At 41.9% G+C, this 25,612-nt stretch overlaps 1 protein-coding gene across 3 annotated transcripts in view; it reads left to right on the top strand.

The window, feature by feature from the left end:
• mettl22 (methyltransferase 22, Kin17 lysine) overlaps positions 1-24,272 on the top strand; it is a 27,004-nt gene extending 2,732 nt beyond the window's left edge. The window contains exons 2-12 of one of the 3 annotated variants that reach the window (XM_078417583.1): positions 120-147; positions 372-508; positions 2,129-2,452; positions 5,339-5,379; positions 5,475-5,619; positions 10,044-10,115; positions 11,311-11,364; positions 15,239-15,319; positions 16,588-16,690; positions 19,244-19,412; positions 23,014-24,272. In XM_078417583.1, coding sequence (XP_078273709.1) covers positions 403-508; positions 2,129-2,452; positions 5,339-5,379; positions 5,475-5,619; positions 10,044-10,115; positions 11,311-11,364; positions 15,239-15,319; positions 16,588-16,690; positions 19,244-19,412; positions 23,014-23,067 — 1,149 coding nt within the window. In that variant the 5' untranslated portion in view covers positions 120-147; positions 372-402 and the 3' untranslated portion in view covers positions 23,068-24,272. Of the gene's footprint in view, positions 1-119; positions 148-371; positions 509-2,128; positions 2,453-5,338; positions 5,380-5,474; positions 5,620-10,043; positions 10,116-11,310; positions 11,365-15,238; positions 15,320-16,587; positions 16,691-17,508; positions 17,649-19,243; positions 19,413-23,013 lie in introns of those variants that run through there. The other 2 variants (XM_078417584.1, XM_078417585.1) reach the window with 2 other exon arrangements.
• Positions 24,273-25,612: the final 1,340 nt, after the last annotated feature.

Below are 25,612 nucleotides of genomic sequence, written 5' to 3'. Positions count from 1 at the left end.
TTTTCTTAAATAGTACAATCACATTTGTTTTTTTTAAGTGGAGGAAATAGAATGACAAACAAAATCCATGTATTTAATTTCCCAACAAATTAACATTCAATGTTTCTTCATTATTAAAGCCTTCAGATGAAGTCAACAGTTTGATTGGTGAGCCCAACTGATCTGGAATGGATCAAAGCTTTATTAAATTGTGTGCCTAACTTGCTGAATTTATTTTAAATGCTTATTGGATTTAAAATCAAAATGCAATTTAACTTTAGTCTCGGGGAAAATTAAACACTTTGAAAATCAAATGGATGTTTTGGGGCTCTCATTTCATGAAGTTTTCTTTTTGTGAGATGCCAGCTTGCGATAATGTTTCTGTGTTCCAGTGTGGTGACACCCTGCCATGCTGGGGAATGCATGGATTCAATCATATTCACCAGTGACACAGTGCTTTCGGATGTCCACATCCACACCCCAAATTATAGCCACTTGATGGTGAGGCTAAATGGAGATGGACAACCAGGTACCGTGTGAGAATCATGTTACATTATATCTTCCATTGACGGAATCCCTGTGTGTCTCTACTGAGCCGTATTCAGAAGTGACCATGACCCTTACCATAGATGGATGCAGCCTGACCCACTGAGTTACTCCAGGGTTTTGTGTCTGTCTTTGGGGATAAGACCATATTGAATGGCAGAGCCATCTTTAGAGGGCAGGTGACCTAATTCCACTCCTCTTCCCTTGCGGCTGATATTAGAGGTGAGAATAGGAGAAGCAGAAATGAACGTTCTGGTTCAGCTGGCTCCAGTCAGTTTTCTGAAATGGGAATAATTGTCAGGAGGTGGTGTAGCAGAGACCAATGAAAGTGAATTAAATATTTATTCCCAAAGAGAATTAGTCATACATAAAAATAAAATATTTTCACTGCAATGGGGAAAGTGCGAGAATGAGGAACTAATTAGATGCTGGAGTGACTCAGCGGGACAGGCAGTATCTCTGGAGAGAAGGAATGGGTGACTTTGGGTCGAGACCCTTCTTCAGACCTGCTTCTCTAGTGTGTGCTTCAATAGGGTGCCCATTTGGTGCCATGCCGGTCCTCAGTCGTTTTATTCAACTCGGGTGTGCACGGGGTGTGATTGGAACCAAAAATAAACAGTTTTGCCTGTTGCACTGGACAAGCTGGGCATCATGTCCAAACTGAACTTATTTTACTCATCTAGAAAGGAAAGGTAAAGACAGAGGTTCACCTGCACCTCCTCCAACCTCATCTATTGCATCCGCTGCTCTAGATGTCAACTTATTTACATTGGCAAAACCAAGCGCAGGCTCGGCGATCGCTTCGCTCAACACCTGCGCTCGGTCCGCGTTGGCCAAACTGATCTCCCGGTGGCCGAGCACCTTAACTCCCCCTCCCATTCCCCCTTTCTGTCATGGGCCTCCTCCAATGCCATAGTGAGGCCCACCGGAAATTGGAGGAACAGCACCTCATATTTCGCCTGGGCAGCTTGCAGCCCAGCGGTATGAACATCGACTTCTCCAACTTTAGATAGTTCCTCTATCCCTCTCTTCCCCTCCCCCTTCCCAGATCTCCCTCTATCTTCCTGTCTCCACCTATATACTTCCTTTGTCCCGCCCCCCCTGACATCAGTCTGAAGAAGGGTCTCGACCCAAAATGTCACCCATTCCCTCTCTCCTGAGATGCTGTCTAACCTGCTGAGTTACTCCAGCATTTTGTGAATAAATACCTTCGATTTGTACCAGCATCTGCAGTTATTTTCTTATACTAAGGAAAGGTAAATATCAACATAATGCTTTGAAATTATGCATTGTCCTGATTTTGCTTTCCTTTACAGATTAGTGAAAAAACATTTAGAACTTTTGGGAAGTCTTTTGGGTATTACCAGCATGTCTCATTCAACAGACATAAATGCTCAGTTTTATTACCATCTCATCTGACAACATTGTTAGAATAGTTTATAAATCCAAAGAATGTACATCTCAAATAATAGTTGCAATTTATTAATATTTATGCTGCTGAAAAATCATTGATATTATAAACTTATATTTTAATGCTTTTTAAATGGTAACATGTTGTACATTAATTAACATAACTAAAACTACTCCAACTTCCTTTCTGCAGTTTTTGTGTCGAAGTTCAAAATACTACATAATAGTAATGCCCGCAGCAAAGGTGATGTGGAGCATTTGAGCAATGAGGAAAGCAGGGATGATGATTTGATTCATCAGATTGGTGGCAGTGCCAGTGTCAGTGGCAAAGATAAAGCATGCTCCGACATCTTGCTTGATGCTGATGGAGACCTGGATGTCACGAGAAGATCTGACGGCATTCTTCACTCGGATGAAGACGATGAATGGAGAGAGAAAGTGTATCCCACGATAATAAGTAAAGGGGAAGATGTTTTCAACGAGCAGCAGGAGGAAGATTGCAGTGAGATCAGAATAGGTATGTCTGTATAAATGGTACTTTGCCTGCCATCAGAATATTACACAAAGAAAGAGAGAATGTTTGGGGATTTTTACACATGTTATATCCTATCAAGATTGATGGCCCTGTTATTAATTGTGAATTTTGGCAAAATACGTTTTCAAATATCTACTAAATGGTTGGGGAAAGCATGCCAAAATTACTGGACTTTGATCATTTCTGGAGAAAAGACAATTCCCTGGTTTCTTTGCCCTTTGGCTTTGTTATTTAAAATTAGTTGCAAAATCGCTTTTATAATCGTACATTTAATTTCGATTATTTGGCCACAGTTCTGAGGTCCTTCCGGGACAAAAAAATTAAAGGTCTCAAATTATCAAGCTTTAGTTGATTATTATTATTATCTAACGTGAATCACTGTATTCTGATTGAAATGACAATAAATAAGGAAACTGGCCAGCAACATAGATTGTTTTTTAAAGACAGGGTAAATTTAATCACAGTTAATGTTTTAAAATTGTATTTACTTTTGGTAAATCCACACCGTAACCTGACGTTTTGCTCCTTCCACAAAAATTACACAATGAAGCACCGTGTAATAGGATAGAGAGATGTAAAATCATTGGAATCCTGTAAAAATGCAACATACAACATTCATCAGAAGTATTTAAAGTGGTGGTGGATAAATATTTGATATAGAGGAAATGGAGAAATGGCACAGAAAATGAGTTGAAGCCAGCATAGATCAGCTGCAATCACCCGGAATGATGTAGGAGCTTTCAAGGGTCTAATGAGCTACCTCTGTTTTTAGTTTAATGTAGGGATACAGCGTGGAAATAGGCCCTTCGGCCCACCGAGTCCGCGCCGACCAGTGATCCCTGCATATTAACACTATCCTACACACTGTAGGGACAATTTACACATACACCAAGCCAACTAGCCTACAAACTTGTACGTCTTTGGAGTGTGGGGGGAAACCGAAGATCTCGGAGAAACCCCACACGGGTCACGGGGAGAACGTACAAATTCCATACAGACAGCACCCGTAGTCGGGATGGAACTCGGGTCCCCAGCGCTGCAAGCGCTGTAAGGCAGCAACTCTACCGCTGCGCCACCGTGCCGCGCCTGCTCTCACTTTCTTTTGTCCTTGGGTTGGACTAAACAACACTTGAGGCAGCAGTTTGACTGCCTGACCACGGGAGAAGAATGAGGAGGAGATAAGACTTTTCTTTGCCTTCCATCACAGTGAGGGTGTGCCTGGAGCAATCACTGTGATGGTTGTTTGTGTTAAATTGTAATTGTGTGTCTTGTGTTCTTTATTGTTTACTGCCGGACCCTGACGTGAGAGGAGGCTGGCGTTGTTTGTTCGCCGCTTCTCCGTCAGGACAAATCTTTTGTTTGTTTGTTTGTTTTTATGTCTTGTTTGCTTTGTAAAGCGTCTTTGAGTATCTTGAAAAGCACTATATAAAATAAATGTTGTATTATTATTATTATTATTATTCATGACTGGGTCCGAAGAAGGGTCTCGACCCAAAGCGTCACCCATTCCTTCTCCAGAGATGCTGCCTGTCCCTCTGAGTTACTCCAGCATTTTGTGTCTCTTCAGCATTCATGACTTTTAGATTGGCCAGAATGCATAATGTTATCATTTTGGAATTGATATTCGGATCAGATTGTGTTTCCTTTTTAATAGTTCAAGGCCAAAAGTAAATATCTCTGTACAACCTTGAATACAAATGCAATTCCTGTCAACACCTTCTATTGTAAATTAAATCCATTTAATACAGTGAATTACTAGTGTAAACCTGTAAGGTTAATTATATCCTTCTCCTGTGAGCATGTTGAGGTGTCACAGCAAGAGAAAGCCTTATGTAGGCGTGTATGTTAGCAGTTTCACTATCAATAAGAAAACAATTAGAAATCTAACATTTAAAATGTAGACTGCTATACGTCTGTGCATGTGGTTCAATTATCCCTTGTCCTGTGCATATTGTCTTGGCTGACCATGTGAATCTACTAGTCAAAGCCTCTTATTTCTGTCACTTTTGGTGTTTCCACGTGTTGTAAGGATTACAGGTATGGACCTCCATACACCTCTATAAGATCACCCCTCATCCTCCTGCACTTTCAAGGGATAGAGTCCTAGCCTCCTCAATCTCTTGCTATACGCTCAGACCCTCTAGTCCTGGCAACATCCTCATGAATCTTCTCTGCACCTTTCCAGCTTGACAATATCCTGTTACATGGTGCCCAGAACTGAACACAATACTCTAAATGCAGCCTCACCAACATCTTATACAACTGCAACATGACTTCCCAACTTCTATGCTCAATACTCTGACTGATGATGGTCAATGTGCCAAAAGCCTTTTTGACCACCCTATCTACCTAGTAGATTTAATTGCATTGATTATTTAATGAATGTTAAAACAAGACTAATGCACACACACGATTTATTTGTAAAACTGTTTTTCTTTTTTTTCCCTCCATTTGTATAATTCTCTGAGATACCATTCTCTATATTCTACTCTTTGCTCCCGTGCCTCCAGTTGCCAAAGTTCTCACAGAAATCTCCTCCATACATCTTTCTGCCTCCCTTTCCTTCTTTTAAGGCACTCCATAAAATTGGCCATGTTTTTAGTTATCTATTTTAATATCTCTAAATGTAATTCAATGTTAATTTGAGATTTTATAAGTGCTATGAAGGAGCTGTATGAATGGAAGTTAGACACAAAATGCTGGTTTAACTCAGCGGGTCAGGCAGCATCTCTGGAGAGAAGGAATGGGTGACGTTTCGGGTCGAGACCCTTCTTCAGTATAAATTGAAGTTGGTATGCATATTTTTGTAATGACACATGAAACTTGTTTGATAAAATACAATATGTTGTATATATTTCCTTTTTACAGAGCACACAATGGGTACTGCACTGGAGGATGTTGGAAAGCAGGTATCCTATACATATATATATATATATATTGCTTACAAAATTGAAATGAAATATATCTTTAAACATCCGTTTGACTGTAATCTTCCTGTCTGCAGGTGTGGAGGGCTGCTTTTCTCCTTGCTGACTACATTTTAAATTTTAGCCATCTATTCAGAGACCACACAGTTCTGGAGTTGGGAGCGGGCACAGGGATGACCAGCATTGTCATGGCAACTGTTGCTAAGACCATTTATTGCACAGGTAAGACAAAAACATGTTTGGATAATTAATTCACATTGATCTTTTGGTATTGACTACCCATGACTAATGTAAGTTTTGAAAACGTACAGTCAATAGCTACACTAGCACTGAGTGTTCTCAAAATGGTCAGCATCGTGGGGGTGAAAGCAATATGTGTCCTGGTTTAGTGCTGCAATACAATTTATTGTTAACTATGTTGTGATGGTTGTATTTAGATAAACAAATATTAATGGCATAGCTTCCAGAATTAGGGAGTTGTATGAGAAGTGGTTAATGAGGTGACAGGTCAAATATTTATTGGGCATTATTGCAAACAACAGTGGCCCTTGTGAGGATTGGCAAGGCTGAGTAGAATAGCTGAGTGGTGTGAGGAGAATGCCAGACACTGCTCTGCGGCATTAGTGAATCCTCGGGCTATTGTTCTGGGCCAAACCCTCACCCCTGTTTCATCAAGGACCATGCCGAGGTTCGCTGGTGGTTTCATAACTTTCATCTCTGTTCTCAACTCTGCAGCAAATGAAACAGCCAGGTCTGAGGAAACTTGTGTTTGTGTGATGGATGTCCAAGTATGAGAGTTGCTTGGAGCCAGGGGATTATTATTTGCTCTCTCACTCCCTGCGGAATTTGTTTAAACTTTTCACTGACTTGTCCGGTTTGCCAGAGCTGCAGGCATTCTCTGCCAAATGGGACTGAAACATTGTTTGTAATGTCTTTGTTAACCCCGGCAGCTGGCTGAAATAAATACAGCTAACAAGGAGAACTTATTGAAGTAGAGATGAATGGTAAAAATGTGATTGTACTTTCAAAGGACCACATATGGACTGTACGCTGAATGGTTTACTCAGCCACAGCCTCTTTCAACTGAGGACTACTGGGATTAGCCTGCTGTGGGCATTAATATTGGCCAAGGCATGTGGTAGGCTGATTGCATACTTACAAACTCCCCACCATAAGCAATGGGACTGCAGATTGACCAAGAAAATTCAAATACATTACATGAAGGAAGTGGAGTCTTCTTAAAATGAAAGGTAGACACAAAATGGTGGCAACCAGAGGGAATGCAAGAACAATGCCCCCTGCTAATTTAGTGAGTCATTGTCTAGCCTGTCATATGAACATTCACACTGTGCCATTAGAAACAAATATGTACTAGGGAAGACAATGTAAGCGTTGTGTAGCAAGGAACTGCAGATGCTGGTTTAAACCGAAGATAGACACAAAAAGCTGGAGTAACTCAGCTGGTCAGACAGCATCTGTGGAGAGAAGGAATAGATGACGTTTCAGGTCGAGACCCTTCTTCAGACAGGTAGCATCGCCTGTGTTTCACTTCAGAATTTATTAAAACATTCAAAGGTGGCTTTTTCTTCTGGTCTAAAGATTTTTAGATCGGAAGATTTTTCTTCTGATCTAAAGTTATCCTTCTTCCAGTAACTGAAGTGTGTGAAATAAATAGCTAATGTTCTGCTTGTTCATGGCACACTCCAAAGGCAAAAACATCGTAGAAGTCAGTTGTTTTGTGTCTTTGCCAGTTCCAAATGCACAGCTAATGAATTTTGCACCTTCACTCCTGCTTGAAAGAAAGATTCCTAGATCTAAAAACAACCCAAATAATCTCCCCTCTATTTTCTCCACATTGGAAACTACTGCCTAATACTCAAGAACCCAGGAGGTGGAATCATCTTTAAATTTGTTTTTACATTTATTTTATTGTTTATGTTGGTGGTGTTGTTGTTCTGAGTTACTGTGATTTAATTCATCACTTTATGAGAAATTGGTTGAAATTTCTCTTTAATACTCAAATAAATATTATACTTAAACTGACAATAAGGAGAAATTATTGCATTACTTCTAAATGTTTTTAAATTAAACCCACAAAACATTTTTACCAAATCTTCTGTTGGTTCTTAGATCACAGGGTTTAGACAATAGACAACAGGTGCAGGAGGAGGCCATTCGACCCTTCGAGCCAGCACCACCATTCAATGTGATCATGGCTGATCATTCTCAATCAGTACCCCGTTCCTGCCTTCTCCCCATACCCCCTGACTCCGCTATCCTTAAGAGCTCCATCTAGCTCTCTCTTGAATGCATTCAGAGAATTGGCCTCCACTGCCTTCTGAGGCAGAGAATTCCACAGATTCACAACTCTCTGACTGAAAAAGTTTTTCCTCATCTCAGTTGTAAATGGCCTACCCCTTATTCTTAAACTGTGGCCCCTTGTTCTGGACTCCCCCAACATTGGGAACATGTTTCCTGCCTCTAACGTGTCCAACCCCTTAATAATCTTATACGTTTCGATAATATCCTCTCTCATCCTTCTAAATTCCAGTGTATACAAGCCTAGTCTCGCTCCAGTCTTTCAACATATGACAGTCCCGCCATTCCGGGAATTAACCTAGTAAACCTACGCTGCAGAATTAGGCCATTCAGTCCATCACATCTACTCCACCATTCAATCATGGCTGATCTATCTATCCCTCCTAACCCCATTCTCCTGCCTTCTCCCCACACTTATCCACATTAAACTGCATCTGCCATGCATCCGTCCACTCACACAACCTGTCCAAGTCACCCTGCAACCTCATAGCATCTTCCTCACAATTCACACTACCACCCAGCTTTGTATCATCTGCGAATTTGCTAATGGTACTTTTAATCACTTCATCCAAGTCATTAATGTATATTGTAAATAGCTGCGGTCCCAGCACCGAGCCTTGCGGTACCCCACTAGTTACTGCCTGCCATTCTGAAAGGGACTCATTTATCCCCACTCTTTGCTTTCTGTCTGCCAACCAATTTTCTATGCATGTCAGTACCCTACCCCCCCATACCATGTGCTCTAATTTTGCCCACTAATCTCCTATGTGGGACCTTGTCGAATTCTCTGGAATGCATATTTGCTAGAGTTAACAAAATCCTGCATCTAAAAACATTTTATACTGTATGTATATGTGAAAGTCTAGCTATTCTATGTTCTCGTGTAATTTTACTTTGGTTTTTTTCATCTGCTCAGTGTTGCACTGAATAAAAGCCTGATGGCTCAACTTTCAGTCTTCATTGTCCTTATTTTGTGCACACATCACTGAACAAATTCTTTCAGTGAAAATGTTCTTGATTTCATTCCCGGCCCACGTCAATTTTGTTGGTGGGATTTGGTTGCAGGGTGGTTTTCCTGCGCATCCAGAGCTCTTTGACTATGGCTTCCTCCAAAATAATACCCTGGTGGGATTATCTGTACGTACCATGGAAATCCAGTATGCTGATGGATCTGAGAGTTTTCTGAGCAGGAGACTTTATATTTGAAGATATCAGGTGTTGTGCATTTGTGAGATGTCTAATGCAGGTAATCATAGATTCTCTGCTGATTGTGTCTAGTGCCTGCCTGAAAGAAGCATCAACATTGAAGGCTAGTATTGTCTAATAGCCACTGCCAAAAGGTTCAGAGGGTGACAGGCCAAAGCTGTGGGTCATCGATGGATACCTTGCACTGGCAGCCCATTGCTCCCTCACTGGCGTGGCCTGTGATACATGCATCTCTCTGCATGGAGGAGCGTAGTTAGTGGTGAGTTTAGCTCGATCACCATGCTTCCATTTTGGTCCTAATGATGAAAAGAGCTGAATCTCACGTAGAACAAAGCAGCACAGCTTTCATCCACATGAACTTTGGACCTTTGGGTCCAAACAATTGTCGTCTTTTTACTAACTCTGGATAAAAAGATTTTTGATGGAAAAACTGATGATTAAAGTTCCATTCCTGACCATGAGAATAAATTTCCACCACTGCAATTATTGCACTTGCTGCCTGGGAGTCATGCAAGGGCCACATATATCGGGAAAAAACTGCAGATGCTGGTTTTTAAATCAAAGGTAGACACAAAATGCTGGAGTAACTCAGTGGGTCAGGCAGCATCTCTGGAGAGAAGGAATGGGTGACGTTTCGGGTCGAGACCCTTCTTCAGACTGATGTCAGGGGAGGGGGCGGGACAAAGATAGGATGCCACATCTAAGGGCCACAAGTCACATTCTCTCTTCATTATTTCATGTTAGCTTAAAGTGGCTGCCGCACAGTTAATGATATATATCTAACAAGAAGATGGGCATTTCAAGAAGGATGTATTAAAGGGACCAAAGGAAAAGATTCATCCAAACAAAAGCAATACTTAGCTAGAAGATGAAAACAGGTTATAATAAACGTGGATAAAAATCACTGGTGGAGGAACACAGTGGGTTAAGCAGCATCTGCAGAGGGATTGGATAGTTGGCGTTTGGGGTCGGGACCATTTTTCAGACTGACCCAACACTTTGTTCCTTGCTCAACAATCTAGCATTTAAATTGTACATGTTTATCATTAGATAATTATCATTTAAAGATGTATACTATATATATCATCTATAGACTTCAACCTATATTTTTTTTTTTTCAGATGTTGGTGAGGATTTACTGAATATGTGTGAACGAAATGTAATTGCAAACAAGCATATTTATGGGATGACAGGTGAAAGAAATATAGTCAAATATTTTATAAGTTGCTGCTCGGTTTATTTGCTTTTCAAGCAGTAGGCTACTAAATAGTTCAGTCCGAAGAAGGGTCTCGACCCGAAATGTCACCCATTCCTTCTCTCCGGAGATGTTGCCTGTCCCGCTGAGTTACTCCAGCATTTTGTGTCTATCTTTGGTTTCAATCAGCATCTGCAGTTCCTTCCTACACAATATAATTTGTTTAAGTAGAAGATTCAAAAGCTGGACTCAGGAAGTTTGACCAGGCCCAGGGACAGCTTCTTCTTGATCTCCCGGTGGCTCAGCACTTCAACTCCCCCTCCCATTCCCCAATCTGACCTTTCTGTCCTGGGCCTCCTCCATTGTCAGAGTGAGGCCCAGCGCAAATTGGAGGAACAGCACCTCATATTTCGCTTGGGTAGTTTACACCCCAGCAGTATGAACACTGACTTCTCTAACTTCAGATAGTCCCTGCTTTCCCTCTCTATCCCCTCCCCCTTCCCAGTTCTCCCACTCGTCTTCCTATCTTTATCCCGCCCCCTCCCCTGACATCAGTCTGAAGAAGGGTCTCGACCCGAAAGGTCACCCATTCCTTCTCTCCAGAGATGCTGCCTGACCCGCTGAGTTACTCCAGCATTTTGTGTCTACCTTCGATTTAAACCAGCATCTATCTGCAGGCTTCTTCCCCGTTGTGATCAGAATACTGAACAGTCCTTTCATAACCTACCGTGTAGTCCTGATCTTATAACGTATTTCACTGCAGTCAGTGTATTTTTTCTCTAACACCATATTCTGCTCTCTGGTATTTTTCCCTTTTCACTTGTCGTACTCATGTACAGTATGACCTGATGTAATCAGATAGCATGCAAACAAACCTCTTCTCTGCATTTCGGTGCATGTGACAAAAATATACCAATATCTAACTAAGGTTGTTCATAAGTCTGCATATGGACTTCAACTGCCTCCAGTGTCACATAATTATGTTTATAGTTACAACTTAACTCTAGGGTTTAATCCTAAATTTGTACGTCTTTTAATTGTTTTATCAAAAAAAATGTTCGATGAATAGTATTTTTGACTTTTGGAAATATTTACAAAATGTATAATTTTAGAGTAATTGCATAGAGGCACGCTGTGTATATTGTTTTTATTTTTTCTAATTGAAATATTTTGTGTTGTACATTATATAACAGGAAGTGAAATAAAAGTAAGAGACCTAGACTGGCTAAAAGATGAATTTTGCACAGGTAAGAAGTCAATTTAAATATAGTTTTGTATCATTATACTTTGTTCAAATTTCATTATAATGAATCAAAGATTGATACCCTAAGCTTTTCCCCTCAAACCAGGTCACTCCCCAGTGTTCATTGACTCACAGCAATTGAGTTCACATCCCTCCCTGTCTGTAGTCTTCTTTGGCTCTATACCTCAATAGCATCCTTGCTTTTAAATGTTCTTTTGATTCACACGGATCCCATTCTTCATATAACATACCATAAAGTATTTATATCATAACTGACTCCATAGTTAATTCAGCTCATCTATTCCTGAAAACTTAAATCTCGTGTCATCTCCAATTAACATTATTTCCATCCTCTTTTCTCCAAACATCTCAAATATTCCTAACCTCAGCTATACCCATTTTATCCTTCACCTATTCTGAAGTCAAATGACCGATATCTTAGTTAATCTAGGCACAAGAAACTGCAGATGTGGTTAATCTGTCTTGAATCTTAATCAGTGCTTTCAATTTAAAGTCCCCATATTTAAATAGTTTTATGGCTTTGCTTCTCATTATCTACATGATATACAGTAAATGTTTGTTCAGATTCCAACTCTTTATTTGTCTGAATTCTGCAATCACTCAATCGTTAGCATAGACACAAAAAGCTGGAGTAACTCAGCAGAACATTTCTGGAGAGAAGGAATAGAAGGGTCTTGACCCAAAACATCACCCATTCCTTCTCTCCAGAGATGCTCCCTGTCCCGCTGAGTTACTCCAGCTTTTTGTGTCTATCTTCGGTTTAAACCAGCACCGGCAGTTCCTTCCTACACATTATGTCTAGCATTCTCCGAGTCCTTTCCCTAAACTCTTGCCCCCATCCCAACATGTTTATTTGTACCTTAAAATCCACCTCATGGACCAAAGTTCTTATCAAGTCAAGTCAAGTCAAGTCAAATTTATTTGTCACATACACATACTCGATGTGCAGTGAAATGAAAGTGGCAATGCCTGCGGGTTGTGCACAAAAATAATTACAGTTATCATTCTTCCTCGGTCTCTTTGTTCGATTTTCTCTGGTGTCCTGAAATATTTTTCCATGGTAACATTTGTTAAATCCAAGTTGGTGTTGGACAAGTCAGGCAGCATCTCGGGAGAGAAGGAATGGGTGACGTTTCGGGTCGAGACCCTTCTTCAGTCTGAAGAAGGGTCTCGACCCGAAACGTCACCCATTCCTTCTCTCCCGAGATGCTGCCTGACCTGCTGAGTTACTCCAGCATTTTGTGAATAAATCGATTTGTACCAGCATCTGCAGTTATTTTCTTATACTTGATGTTGGACAATACAGCTCACCCCCTCCATGACACACTGGTCAACCTGAGGAGCAACAGACTGGTCCCACCAAGATGCAGCACCGAACACCACAGGAGATCCTTCTTCCCTGTGGCTATCAAACTGTACAACCTCCCCCTTCTGCCGTGAGATAGACTGAGACTAAGACTGACCCCCCCCCCCCTCAATCTTTGCACATCCCCAATCCTTTCCACTCGTCACTTTAATTTAATATTTCATGTATTTTGTGTTTTGGTGTTTTATGGCTGTTAACAGATCAATTTCCCTCCTGGGATAAATAAAGTTCTATCATATCGTATCTTCCTCTTTTTGTACAATACCACTGAAGGTTATTCTTTTAACATTCGGGGGTTCATTGCCAGCCCTCCAGCTTTGCTAGATATTAACATAGTATGAGTTTTTGGCTGAAAGGTTCACTAAATGAATAGTGTAAGAAAATAACTGCAGATGCTGGTACAAATCGAAGGTATTTATTCACAAAATGCTGGAGACCCTTCTTCAGAAACGTCACCCATTCCTTCTCTCCTGAGATGTTGCCGGACCTGCTGAGTTACTCCAGGGTCTCGGCCCAGGGATCCAGGGTGCCTTAAGTGTCTCGACCCGAAACGTCACCCATTCCTTCTCTCCTGGGATGCTGCCTGACCTGCTGAGTTACTCCAGCATTTTGTGAATAAATACCTTCGATTTGTACCAGCATCTGCAGTTATTTTCTGCGCTCTTCAAAATCACAAACGACCTTTTCCTTTCTTCTGACGCTGGCAACCTCAACATCGTCATCCTACTCGACCTCAGCGCCGCCTTTGACACCATAAATCACTCCATTCTCCTCACCCGACTTGAAACCTCCTTTAACATCACCGGCACAGCCCTATCCTGGATCAAATCTTACCTCTCCGACAGGCACCAGTTCATCTCCATTAACAACTGTAAATCCCCCACCGCTCCCCTCCCCCAAGGTGTCCCCCAAGGCTCAGTCCTTGGCCCCCTCCTCTTCATCCTCTACCTGTTCCCCCTTGGTCAATTAATCCGCCGTCATGGTCTCAACTTCCACTGCTTCGCCGATGATATCCAGCTCCTCATCTCCACCAAGTCAATCTCCACCACCACACACTCTACACTGACAAACTGCATCACTGAAATAAAATCTTGGCTTCAATCAAATTTCCTCAAACTCAACTGCAACAAATCTGAAATCATCATCATTGGTCCAAAAACGCTCACCAAATCCACCCAAAACTTCATCCTCAATATTGATGGTCTCCCAGTATCCACCTCCCCTCACATCCGGAATCTTGGAATCATCTTTGATCAAACCCTCTCCTTCGACAAACACATTACAGAGACAGCCTTCTTCCACCTCAAAAACATCGCCCGTCTCCGTCCATCCCTCTCCTCCACAGCTGCAGAAACCCTCATCCACGCCTTCATCACCTCCCGTCTGGACTACTGCAACAGCCTCCTCTATGGCTCACCCTCAAAAATCATCAGTAAACTTCAATACATTCAAAACTCCGCTGCCCGTCTACTCACCCACTCCCCGATCCGTGACCATATCACCCCCGTCCTTTACAAGCTCCACTGGCTCCCCATCCCCCAGAGAATCCAGTACAAAATCCTCCTCATGACCTACAAAGCCCTCCATAACCTGGCCCCATCCTACCTGACTGACCTCCTCCACAGGCACACTCCCACCTGCACGCTCCGCTCTGCTGCTGCCAACCTCCTGTTCCCCCCCATCCGGACCAAACTCAGATCCTGGGGTGACAGGGCTTTCTCCATCGCTGCTCCCACCCTCTGGAACTCACTACCCCAAACCGTCAGAGACTCCTCCTCACTCACCACATTCAAAACATCACTGAAGTCTCACCTGTTCAGCACTGCCTTCAACCACTGACCGTCACCTCACCTTCTGTCTCCTTTTTCTGTTCGTTTACTTATTTATCTATTTATTTTCTTCTCTATGTTCTAGTAATCCCTGTAAAGCGTCTTTGAGTGTTTGAAAAGCGCTATATAAATGTAATGCATTATTATTATTATTATTCCTTCTCTCCTGAGATGCTGCCTGACCTGCTGAGTTACTCCAGCATTTTGTCACTAAATGAATAGCATTATTTAAGTTAAAATGTATCCTGAAAATAATTTACTTATTAAATATTAGTACACGAACATTGGTAGATTCTTGTTTGATATTGTAGGGACATACGGATTAGCGGGGGGGTCTCGAACCCTCGGTTGGGCTAACAAGTCACGGGATGCGGGAGCGCGAGGTATAGTTGTGTCTGGCGCCCAGCTGGAGAGATGAGATTAGATTGTATTGGCTAGTTAAGTAGTGTGTGTCCAAAGTAAGCAGTTGCAGTTTGTTACGGTTACCTACGAATAAAGACCTTTGATCAATAACGCTCGTTTTGGACTCACTACAATATTCCCTTTAATTTTCTCCAAAGCAAAATGAGATAAAGAATTCTAAATATTTATTTTTAAAAGTAGGAGATGCAATTACAACCAAGTAAGATTTTGTGATGTTTTAAATTATGTTTTTACTACAGACACTAAAAATCCGTACTGTTGGTCAGAAGAAGAAACGGCCCAGTTGCATGATCAGACGGATGTGGTGCTTGCCGCTGACGGTACGCCGCTCCCACGTGTGGAATGCATCGCATTCAAGTATCTTCACTGATCAACTACTTTTAAGTATTTTGATAGTCACAGACTGATACAGCGTGGAAACAGGCCCTTCAGCCCAACCTGCCCACACCGGACAACATGTCCCAGCTGCACTAGTCTCACCTGCCTGCGCTTGGTCCATATCCCTCCAAACCTGTCCTATCCATGTACCTAACTGTTTCTTAAACGTTAGGATAGTCCCAGCCTCGACTACCCCCTCTGGCAGTTTGTTCCATACACCCACCGCACTTTGTGTGAAAAAGTTACCCCTCAGATTCCTATTGAATCTTTTCCCCTTCACCTTGAACCTATGTCCTCTGATCCTCGATTCCCCTACTCTGGGCAAGAGATTCTACCCACTGCCCGCTTTATTCCTCTCATGATTTTTACACCTCTATAAGATCTCCCCTCATCCTCCTGCGCTCCAAGGAATAGAGTCCCAGCCTACTCAACCTCTCCCTATAGCTCACACCCTCTAGTCCTGGCAACATCCTCGTAAATCAAGCTTGACAATATCTTTTCTATAAGATGGTGCCCAGAACTGAACACAATATTCTAAATGCGGTTTCACCAACGCCTCATACAACTCCTATGTTCTTCTGATGTCTTTTAAGACTAGAGGATGATGGTTTTGTATGCTACAATTTCCATTTATATATATCTAAACTTTCACCTTCTCGGTCTTTAGAAATAATTTACAGCAAGCCATGTTCATGCAAGGATTCTGGTTAGAAGAGTCCCTGAGTCTCTGTGTGCAATGCAGTAATCAATGCATTTCTTGATTAAATTGATAACGGCTGAGTATTGTGCTTTGCACGCTGCGAGTTTACTAACAATGTGCATTAAGGATTATGCCATGCAATGTTCTTATTTTAAAATAGTTTACCCTCTAAAGTTGAGCAATGGTGCATGTGCATTATAGCTGCAAGAACATGAACATGAATTATAATAACTTCAGCGGATAGTCCTGGCCAAGTGTTGTCCCAGAATTAAAGATGAGACTAAGAGAATGACTTCAATAGTTTCATGTTGTTCTTTATTGTTGAACTTACATTGTATTAAAATGTCTTTAGAGAATGCCAAATTGTCTTCATCACATGTTAATTAAGCCATTTTGGAATGTATTCATTTTACTCCCAGTAAAGAGGTGGTTTATACAGTATCCCTTTCAATAGATTTTAAAGAGCAGGTACATTGGATTAAATGCATTTGTTTCCTCCTTGTTTTGCAGTGTTCTATGAAGATGATTTGACAGATGCATTCTTTAGGATAATATACAGAGTTTTGAGCCATTTGAGAAATCCAAGCACTGTATATCTCTCTGTCGAGAAAAGGTAAGCACGGGAAAGACATTTACAAGAGTTTAGAAGGATGAGAGGGGATCTTATAGAGACGTATAAAATTATAAAAGGACTAGACAAGCTAGATGCGGGAAAAATGGTCCCAATGTTTGGGGGAGTCCAGAACCAGGGGCCACAGTCTAAGAATAAAGGGGAGGCCATTTAGAACCGAGGTGAGAAGAAACTTTTTCACCCAGAGAGTTGTGAATTTGTGTAATTCTCTGCCACAGAAGGTAGTGGAGGCCAATTCACTGGATGAATTTAAAAGATAGAGCTCTAGGGGCTAGTGGAATCAAGGGATATGGGGAGAAGGCAGGCACGGGTTACTGATTGTGGATAATCAGCCATGATCACAATGAATGGCGGTGCCGTCTCGAAGGGCCAAATGGCCTCCTCCTGCACCTATTTTCTATGTTTCTAAGAAGTGACTGGTGTAGATTGTAAAACCTACATTTTTAGGATTGGAGTGAAAATCTTGGAAGGAAATTTTAGAAAATTGCATCGGAAACCAATGTACAATGTTATTTATTTATTGCTGCTGGTCATAAAAGATTACCACATCAAGGCAGAGACTGGTTTGATGCTGAGAGTAGTTTATTTGTGAATACCACAGTATCAAGTAACTAAGGCGACCGTTTAACCTCCTTTACCTGACTGGACAGTTTTAAAGCTGCCAGTCGGTGATCTACATCTGCCCAAGGTCGATGCTAGAACTCCAGCAGCTTCACCCTAGGGCTTCGATGTGACGCCAGACCCACTGCAATGTGGTTGGTTCTTAACTGTCCGCAAAAAATACTCAACTAATCTCACAGGTATCACAAAAAGCAGGAGTAACTCAGCGGGACAGGCAGCATCTCAGGAGAGAAGGAATGGGTGATGTTTCGGGTCGAGGCCCTTCTTCAGACCACACAACTCCTACACAACTAATCTCTCAGCTCAGGGGAAATTAAAGGTAGGTAATAAATCGGGTTGGGAAGGTCACGTATCCTTTTTCTCCAGAGATTCTGCCTGATCCGCTGTTACTTCAGCACTTTGTGTCTATCTATTGTATAAATCAGCCTTGTTTCTACCTAATAAATGACCTTGCCAGAAACCCAACTATTTCCTGAACTAATTTTAAAAAGTTGCCATCATTTTTCCTCTTTTCTCTGTCCCTTTTTCACTTATGTTCCTTTATTTCCACAACTCCTGCACGAGAACATAACAAACATAACAAACAATAAGGAGTAAGCTATTGCTGGTTTAAACTCGGTTTAAACCAGCACCTGCAGTTCCAGGTAAACTCCAAGGTACTTGTACTCCTTGATCAACTGCATATCCACACCCTTGATGGAGACAGGGGACAGGGGTATTCCTTTCCTCCTAAAGTCCACCATTAACTCCTTAGTCTTGTCGGTTTTGAGCTGCAGGTGATTCAGCCCACCAAAGTCGTTGACTACACCTCTATTCAGATTCCGTTCCCTGACTGATGCAGCCCACAATTGCAGAGTCATCCGAAAACTTCTGCAGGTGGCAGGAGTCCGAGTTGTATCTGAAGTCTGAGGTGTAGATGGTGAACAGGAGGGGAGAGAGGGCCGTCCCCTGTGTTGCTCACCACCATGTCCGAGACACAGTTCTGTCGCCTGACATACTGCGGTTGTCCAGTCAGGTAGTTGGTGATCCAGGACACCAATGGAGCATCCACACGCATCTTCGTCAGTTTGCTCCCTAGCAACGCAGGCACTGACGTTAAAAGCACTGGGGAAGTCACAATGACTCTCACAGTGCTTCCCGGCTTATCCAGGTGAGCATTGGAAAGATGGAGCAGGTGGATGAATGACAGGGCCTCCACCCCCACCTTTGTTTGGTAAGGGAACTGCAGGGGGGCCAGGTAGGGTTTAACCAGGGGTCACAGGTGAGTGGGCACCAACCTGTCCAGGGACTTCATGATGTGTGAGGTCAGAGCCACCGACCGGTCTGTAGTCATTGGAGTGTCCCAGCCATGATTGAATGGCAGAGTAGACTTGATGGGCTGAAGGGCCTAATTCTACTCCTATCACTTATGACCTTATAACCTCTCAGGTACAGGAACCAGGCAGGATATCTTCTCTATCTATCTCTGCCTTAAAAAATATCAATTGAAGGTCTTCACAGCCTTCTGTGGCAAAGAATTCCACAGATTCACCACCCTCTGATTAAAGAAATTCCTTCTCATCACCTTCCTGAAGGAACGTCCTTTAATTCTGAGGCTATGAGCTCTAATCCTACACTCTCCCACAAGTGGAAACATCCTCTCCACATCCACTCTATCCAAGCCTTTCACCTTTCACAGTCCTTAAAGATGTTTTCTAAATTTGGCACCAGGTGTCAAGTTTATAATATTATGTTAAGACAAATAGATGGTCATGTTCATACAGTATAGACAAATGTGTGTCTTGTACTTCAAGAGTGAAATGAACCAGGTATTCTTAACATTCTGACCTATTTCAACTATAATGCATCTTCAAAAATACAGCAGTAGCTTTATAGCATCATAATTTGTTAAAACTGAGGTGTGATTTCTTTCAGACTGAACTTTACATTGCGAAAACTGGATGTTACCTGCGATGCTTATGATCATTTCCGACAGTGTTTGGCTGAGTTGGAAAACATGAGTGATGGGAGAACTACATTTGTTGTGGAGCCAGTCAAACTTGCTTTTCCACAGTTCCTGATTTATGAGCGGGTGGAACAACTGGTAAGTAATTTTAAATTTGGAGAGTGCCCGGGGGAAAGAGTTGGTGATTAATGGATGATTCGGTTGTATCGACTTGTTTCTCAGACTGTGAAATCTAATTGGAGAACTCTCGGAGCAGAATGAGCTGTGAAGAGAAATTAAAACAAATTATTGTGAGGGATGAAGGAATCTTGCAGAGATAAAGAGGAAAGAAGAAATGACAAGTAATGTTAGAACACAGCTGTGGATATTAATAAAGGACAGATCAAACATATTCCAGAAGGCATTTTAAAAAAGCAAGCCAAAAGCAAAATACTATGGATGGTGGAAATCTGAAATAAAAACAGAAAATAATCAGATTAACCTTTCAAGCATTATCTGCACAGGTGAAAGAATTACAATTTAAAATTTTGACTATTCATAAGAAATATTTTCTATCTTTTCCTCTCCACAGATGCTACCTAACTTGCTGAGCACTTCCATCTCTATTCCACCTGTAACACTACTATTTTTTGCTTTGCACTACCTTTGTTCTTGTGTATGGTGTGACTGTATTCGTGTGCAGTCTGATTTGAAGATAGACACAAAATGCCGGAGTAACTCAGCGGGACAGGCAGCATCTCTTGAGAGACGGAATGGGTGACGTTTCGGGTCGAGACCCTTCTTCAGACTCTTCAGACCAGTCTGAAGAAGGGTCTCGACCCGAAACGTCACCCATTCCTTCTCTCCAGAGATGCTACCTGTCCCGCTGAGTTACTCCGGCATTTTGTGTCTGTCTTTGGTTTAAACCAGCATCTGCAGTTCCTTCTATGTTTCTTCCTACACATATAGTATGATTTGACTGGATAACAGGCAAACAAAATTGTTCACTGCTTTTCAGTGCAGGTGACAGTAATAATCCAAAACTAATAGCTGTACAGGTAGGTAATCCTCGTTGTAAAGGGCGATGGGGGGGCCCTTTATTGCCGATTGTCCTAACCGAGTAAGGGGGATACAGAATTGGAAAAACAACCAATAAACATACACTAAACAAGACACATAATGAAAAAGAAAGGGCATGAAATGCATAATACGTTATACATTGTAAAGACCTTTTAAAGGTTATTCTCTCCATCCACCTAGTGGTCACTCCGTGAATCAACAAACTCTGTTCTTTGTTCCTGATATGAACAGATCCCTCAGTTACAACAGATTTTGTTCGCTATAAACCATAATCCGTTGCAAAGAGGTCCATAATAACAAGGGTAGACTGTATTTCTTGCAATTAGTTTAGTTTAATTTATTGTCATGTGTACCGAGGTACAGTGAAAAGCTTTTGTTGCGCGCTATCCAGTCAGCGGAAAGACTATACATGATTACAATCGAGCCGTCCACAGCGTACAGATACAGGATAACGGGAAGAACGGTTTCTAATTGAAGTATGAACATTGGGGCAAGAGAGGGCTGAGCTTTCTTGAACATCTTTCCAAAGACGTACAGGTGTGTAGGTTAATTGGCTTGGTTAATGTAAAAAATGTCCCTAGTGGGTGTCGATAGTGTTAATATACGGGGATCGCTGGGCGGCACGGACCCGGTGGACTGAAGGGCCTGTTTCCGCGCTGTATTTCTAAACTAAACTAAACTAAACTCTTCTTCATTTTCCTCATGTCCAATGGAAACAAATTTAAGTATTAGCAAATTTCTTAGGTTTTTCTTGTGTTATTTGATTATCTCCACAATGTAGTTCTCTGTTTTCAACAATGTTGCCGTGAATTGCTGTCCGTTTCCCTGTGATGGCAGAATCTCTATGTTGTCCACAGATGTGGCATGGCCCACTGTTACTCCAGCACTTTGTGTCCAGCCTGTCCAATGCAACTGATCTCCCACTTATCCCTGGTATCACAAAACGCTGGAGTAACTCAGCGGTTCAAGCTGCATCTCTGGAGAGAAGGAATGGGTGGCGTTTCGGGTCGAGACCCTTCTTCAGACTGACCCTCTGTTATTCCCACTTATCCCTAGTTACTGTTTCAGTGGAAATGGAGATAAGCTTCACAAGGAGTGATTTTTATTTTCTGTAGATGCAGCAGCTGAAATTAGGAATGATCTAAAACCATTTCCTCCATTTCTAAGATAGACACAAAATGCTGGAGTAACTGGGCGGCACGGACTTGGAGGGCCGAAAAGGCCTGTTTCCGGCTGTAGATATATGATATGATATGATAACTCAGCAGGACAGGCAGCATCTCTGAGTGAAGAAAACCAGCATCTGCAGTTCCTTCCGACACCCTTCATTTCTAACTCTATCCCATACGATGTGGCTTTGTCGCCTAGATAACAAAGATAATGACTCATTTACTGGTGTACTAAATATGTGTGTGGAAGGGCCAAGTTTGAAATTATACAGGCAGAGGCGGCAAAGGAATAAGACTCCACAAGCTAAAATGTGGCTGCTTGTTGAATAATGATTGCCACCTAGTGGTAGTGTGGTGCCAGTGCTTCCAGATATATGTAGAACAAAGGTTTATATGGTTTGTTATTGCAGCCAAGGAAATACACAATCAACTTTAATTCTATTAATGACTTCCATTTGTTTGTCCTTCGTCTAAAAGTTTAGTTTTTATTGTTCTAGAACCAGGGGCCACATTTAAGAATAAGGGGTAGGCCATTTAGAACAGAGATGAGGAAAAACTTCTTCACCCAGAGAGTTGTCAAGTCAAGTCAAGTCAATTTTATTTGTATAGGACATTTAAAAACAACCCACGTTGATCAAAGTTCTGTACATCAGTTCAGGTACTAAGAACAAACATACAATGTCACACAAAGATAACAGCACATACATAAACAGTTCACAGCGCCCCCTCAGAGGGCCTCAAACGCTAGGGAGTAGAAATAGGTTTTGAGCCTGGACTTAAAGGAGTCGATGGAGGGGGCAGTTCTGATGGGGAGAGGGATGCTGTTCCACAGTCTAGGATCTGCAACTGCAAAAGCGCAGTCACCCCTGAGCTTAAGCCTAGACCGCGGGATAGTGAGTAGCCCCAAATCGGCCGACCTGAGAGACCTGGAGATAGAGTGGTGGGTTAGAAGATTTTTGATATGGGGGGGGGCAAGCCCGTTTAGGGCTTTATATGTGAATAGGAGGAGCTTGAAGTTGATTCTGTACTGTACTGGGAGCCAGTGGAGCGAGGCCAGAATCAGGGTGATGTGGTCCCTTTTACGGGACCCGTCAGGAGTCTCGCTGCGGCGTTATGGACCAATTGCAGGCGGGACAGGGATGATTGGCTGATCCCAGTGTATAGGGAGTTGCAGTAGTCTAGGCGGGAGGAGATGAATGTGTGGATGATTTTTTCAATGTCATCAAATTGGAGGAATGGTTTGTGAATCTGGAATTCTCTGCCTCAGAAGGCAGTAGAGGCCAATTCTCTGGATGCTTTCAAGAGATAGTTAGATAGAGAGTTAGATAGAGAGAGTAAGATAGCGGAGTCAGGGGGTATGGGGAAAAGGCAGGAACGGGGTACTGATTGTGGATGATCAGCCATGATCACAGTAAATGGTGGTGCTGGCTCGAAGGGCCGAATGGCCTCCTCCTGCACCTATTGTCTGTTGCAATAGAGAATTTACTTTTTTTTTGTGGATTGCCTTACAGGAACTGTGGAAAATAACTGTTGAGCCACACACGGCAATGAAAAGAGTATTGTAACTGAAAACCCACGCAAGCAGGACGGTTTATTGCTGTGGTTCATTTAAAGCTTTAGCCGAAGAAAGAAACGAGGTTATTATTTTAAAATATTAAACGACTTTATTCAATATTTTATTTTTAATTGCAGCGTGGAAATTATATGGCGTACAATCACTTAATGTGTTTGAATTGAATTTAACTGTGAATACTTCAATACCTCATTAAATAATAGGAAGAACTTTATACTTTGAAAGTACAAAAGATTATATCAATGTTTTCTCTGTTATTACCAGAAGCCTACCATTTCTGATGTAACAGAGAAGTTTAACAAAAGGACAATATCTTGATAAAAGTATCCATGATACAATCTTTACAAATAAAATGCATTTCCTTTTTTCGTTCATCTTCACAGTTTCTCGCCTAAGCAAAATCTAAACAGAAGTATGTTCCATAGATAGGAATTGACGACTTATTTGTTAGACAAAATTAATTTTGAATGCTACTGAATTAATATTGTGATTCAGGGTATTTGGCACAGTGGTGCAGCTTGTACAGATGCTGCCTCACAGCGACCGAGACCCAGGATTGATCCTGACCTCAGGTGCTGTGTGGGTTTGATGTTATTCCTCTGACAGTGTGAGTTTCCGCTGGTTCTCCAGTTTCTCCCCACATCCCACAGATGTGCGGGTCTGTACGTTAATTGGCCTGCGTGTAATTGCCCCTTATGTTTAAGAAGTGGATGAGAAAGTGAAATAACTAGTGTGAATGGTCGGTGTGGACTTGGTGGGCTAAAGGGCCTGTTTCCATGATATATCTCTGAAATTAAAACTAGCTCTAAATCCGTTGTGCCTTTCCCATCACTTTGAAAGAGCTATTTCTTTATTCACGCTGTGCTGCTTTTTGCCCGCGGTGCTTAATTTATCCTTTTTAAATGTATTGCTTTTTATTAGATTTTCCTGCAACATTCTCTTCTCTACAGAAAATAATCCTTGTTTCTCCAGCCTTTTCATGTAGCTATAATTCCTGATCCTTGGTAGATATCAAGTAAATGTTCTCTGCACCCACACAAAAACCTTGGCTTAATAGTTGCAGCTGATTAAAAAGTCAAAAATTTGTAAGCTAAGTTTAATTTATTGTTATTGAGTTTACATGAAACTGGTTGCTGTATTTTGTAGAGGTATATTTTATGAATGCATTGCAGTTTTATTTTGATAATAAAGGTTAAGAAAACGCAACAATCTGGATGTTTCTGTTATATTTGTCCTTTATTTCATCAAACTGGAGGAGCTGAAAATAATTTAGTTCAGTTTAGTTTATTGTTCCGTTTAATTCAGAAACTCAATGCATAGTAAATTGGCGTCATCTGTTTGAAATTGCCGTTTAAATGTAAAGGTTTACTGTAAAATAAAGGGCATCTCACTTTGTAAACGGGATTGGGGGTAAGTGATATGATAGACTGGCTCCGTGTAAATTAGCTACATGACTCAGCAGGGAGCCAGATAAGAAACTTGCAAGTGCCAGTTGAAGCCAGTGTGTACACTTGCCAACATTTATAATGACAAACCTGTGGTGAACTTTGAGGCTGGAGTGAGTGAGTGCTGGTAACTGTGCAGGCAATGAAACTGACCTGAGGAGAGAGAGAGAGAGCGCGATAGCGATAGCGATAGCGATAGCGATGACTATGATATCAGAATGCTGAACCTCGCTCTTTGGTGTAGGGGGTGCACAGTGCATGTGGTGTAATAATAAAATAAAGAATAATGATAGGCATAGATAGATGTGGATGTGGAGAGGATGTTTCCACTGATGGGAGAGTCCAGGACCAGAGGGCACAGCCTCAGAATTAAAGGGCGCTCTTCTAGAAAGGAGGTGAGGAGGAACTTCTTTCGTCAAAGGGTGGTGAATCTGTGGAACTCACTGCCACGGAGGGCTGTGGAGGCCAAGTCAGCGGATATATTTAAGGCAGAGACAGACAAATTCTTGATTAGAACGGGTGTCAAGTGTTATGGGGAGAAGGCAGGAGAATGGGGTTAGGAGGCAGAGGTCAGCCATTTTGAATGGCGGAGTAGACTAGATGGAATGAATGGTCTAATACTGCTCCTATATCTTGTGAACTTGTTGTGTCCTTTTATCGCAATGGGACCATTATATCCCATGACAAGATGCAAATATTGATTACAAGTTTAAATCCCGTCTTTGCCAACTGTGCTGTTAACTAGACCAATTAGATTATTAGACTAATTAATGAGATTAATTTGGATGGAATTTAACTCGGTCAAGTGAGAAGCGTTACATTTTGGTAAGTTAAACCAAGGCAGACATGCACAGTAAATGGCATGGCCCGGGCGGGTGATATAGAAAGAGAAAACTAGGCCGCAGCTTTAGAATTCCCCGAAAGTGGTGACACAGGTGGACAGGGTGGAGAAGAAGGTATTTGGCATGCTTGCCTCCATCGTTCAGGGTATTGAGTGCAGTCTGAAGAAGAGTCTCGACACGAAACGTCACCCATTCCTTCTCTCCAGAGATGCTGAGTTACTCCAGCATTTTGTGTCGGTCACAGGAGTTA

This window comes from Rhinoraja longicauda, chromosome 21 (genome assembly GCF_053455715.1).
Source record: "Rhinoraja longicauda isolate Sanriku21f chromosome 21, sRhiLon1.1, whole genome shotgun sequence".
NCBI lineage: Eukaryota > Metazoa > Chordata > Chondrichthyes > Rajiformes > Arhynchobatidae > Rhinoraja > Rhinoraja longicauda.
This window is presented reverse-complemented; position numbering and strand designations above follow the sequence as displayed.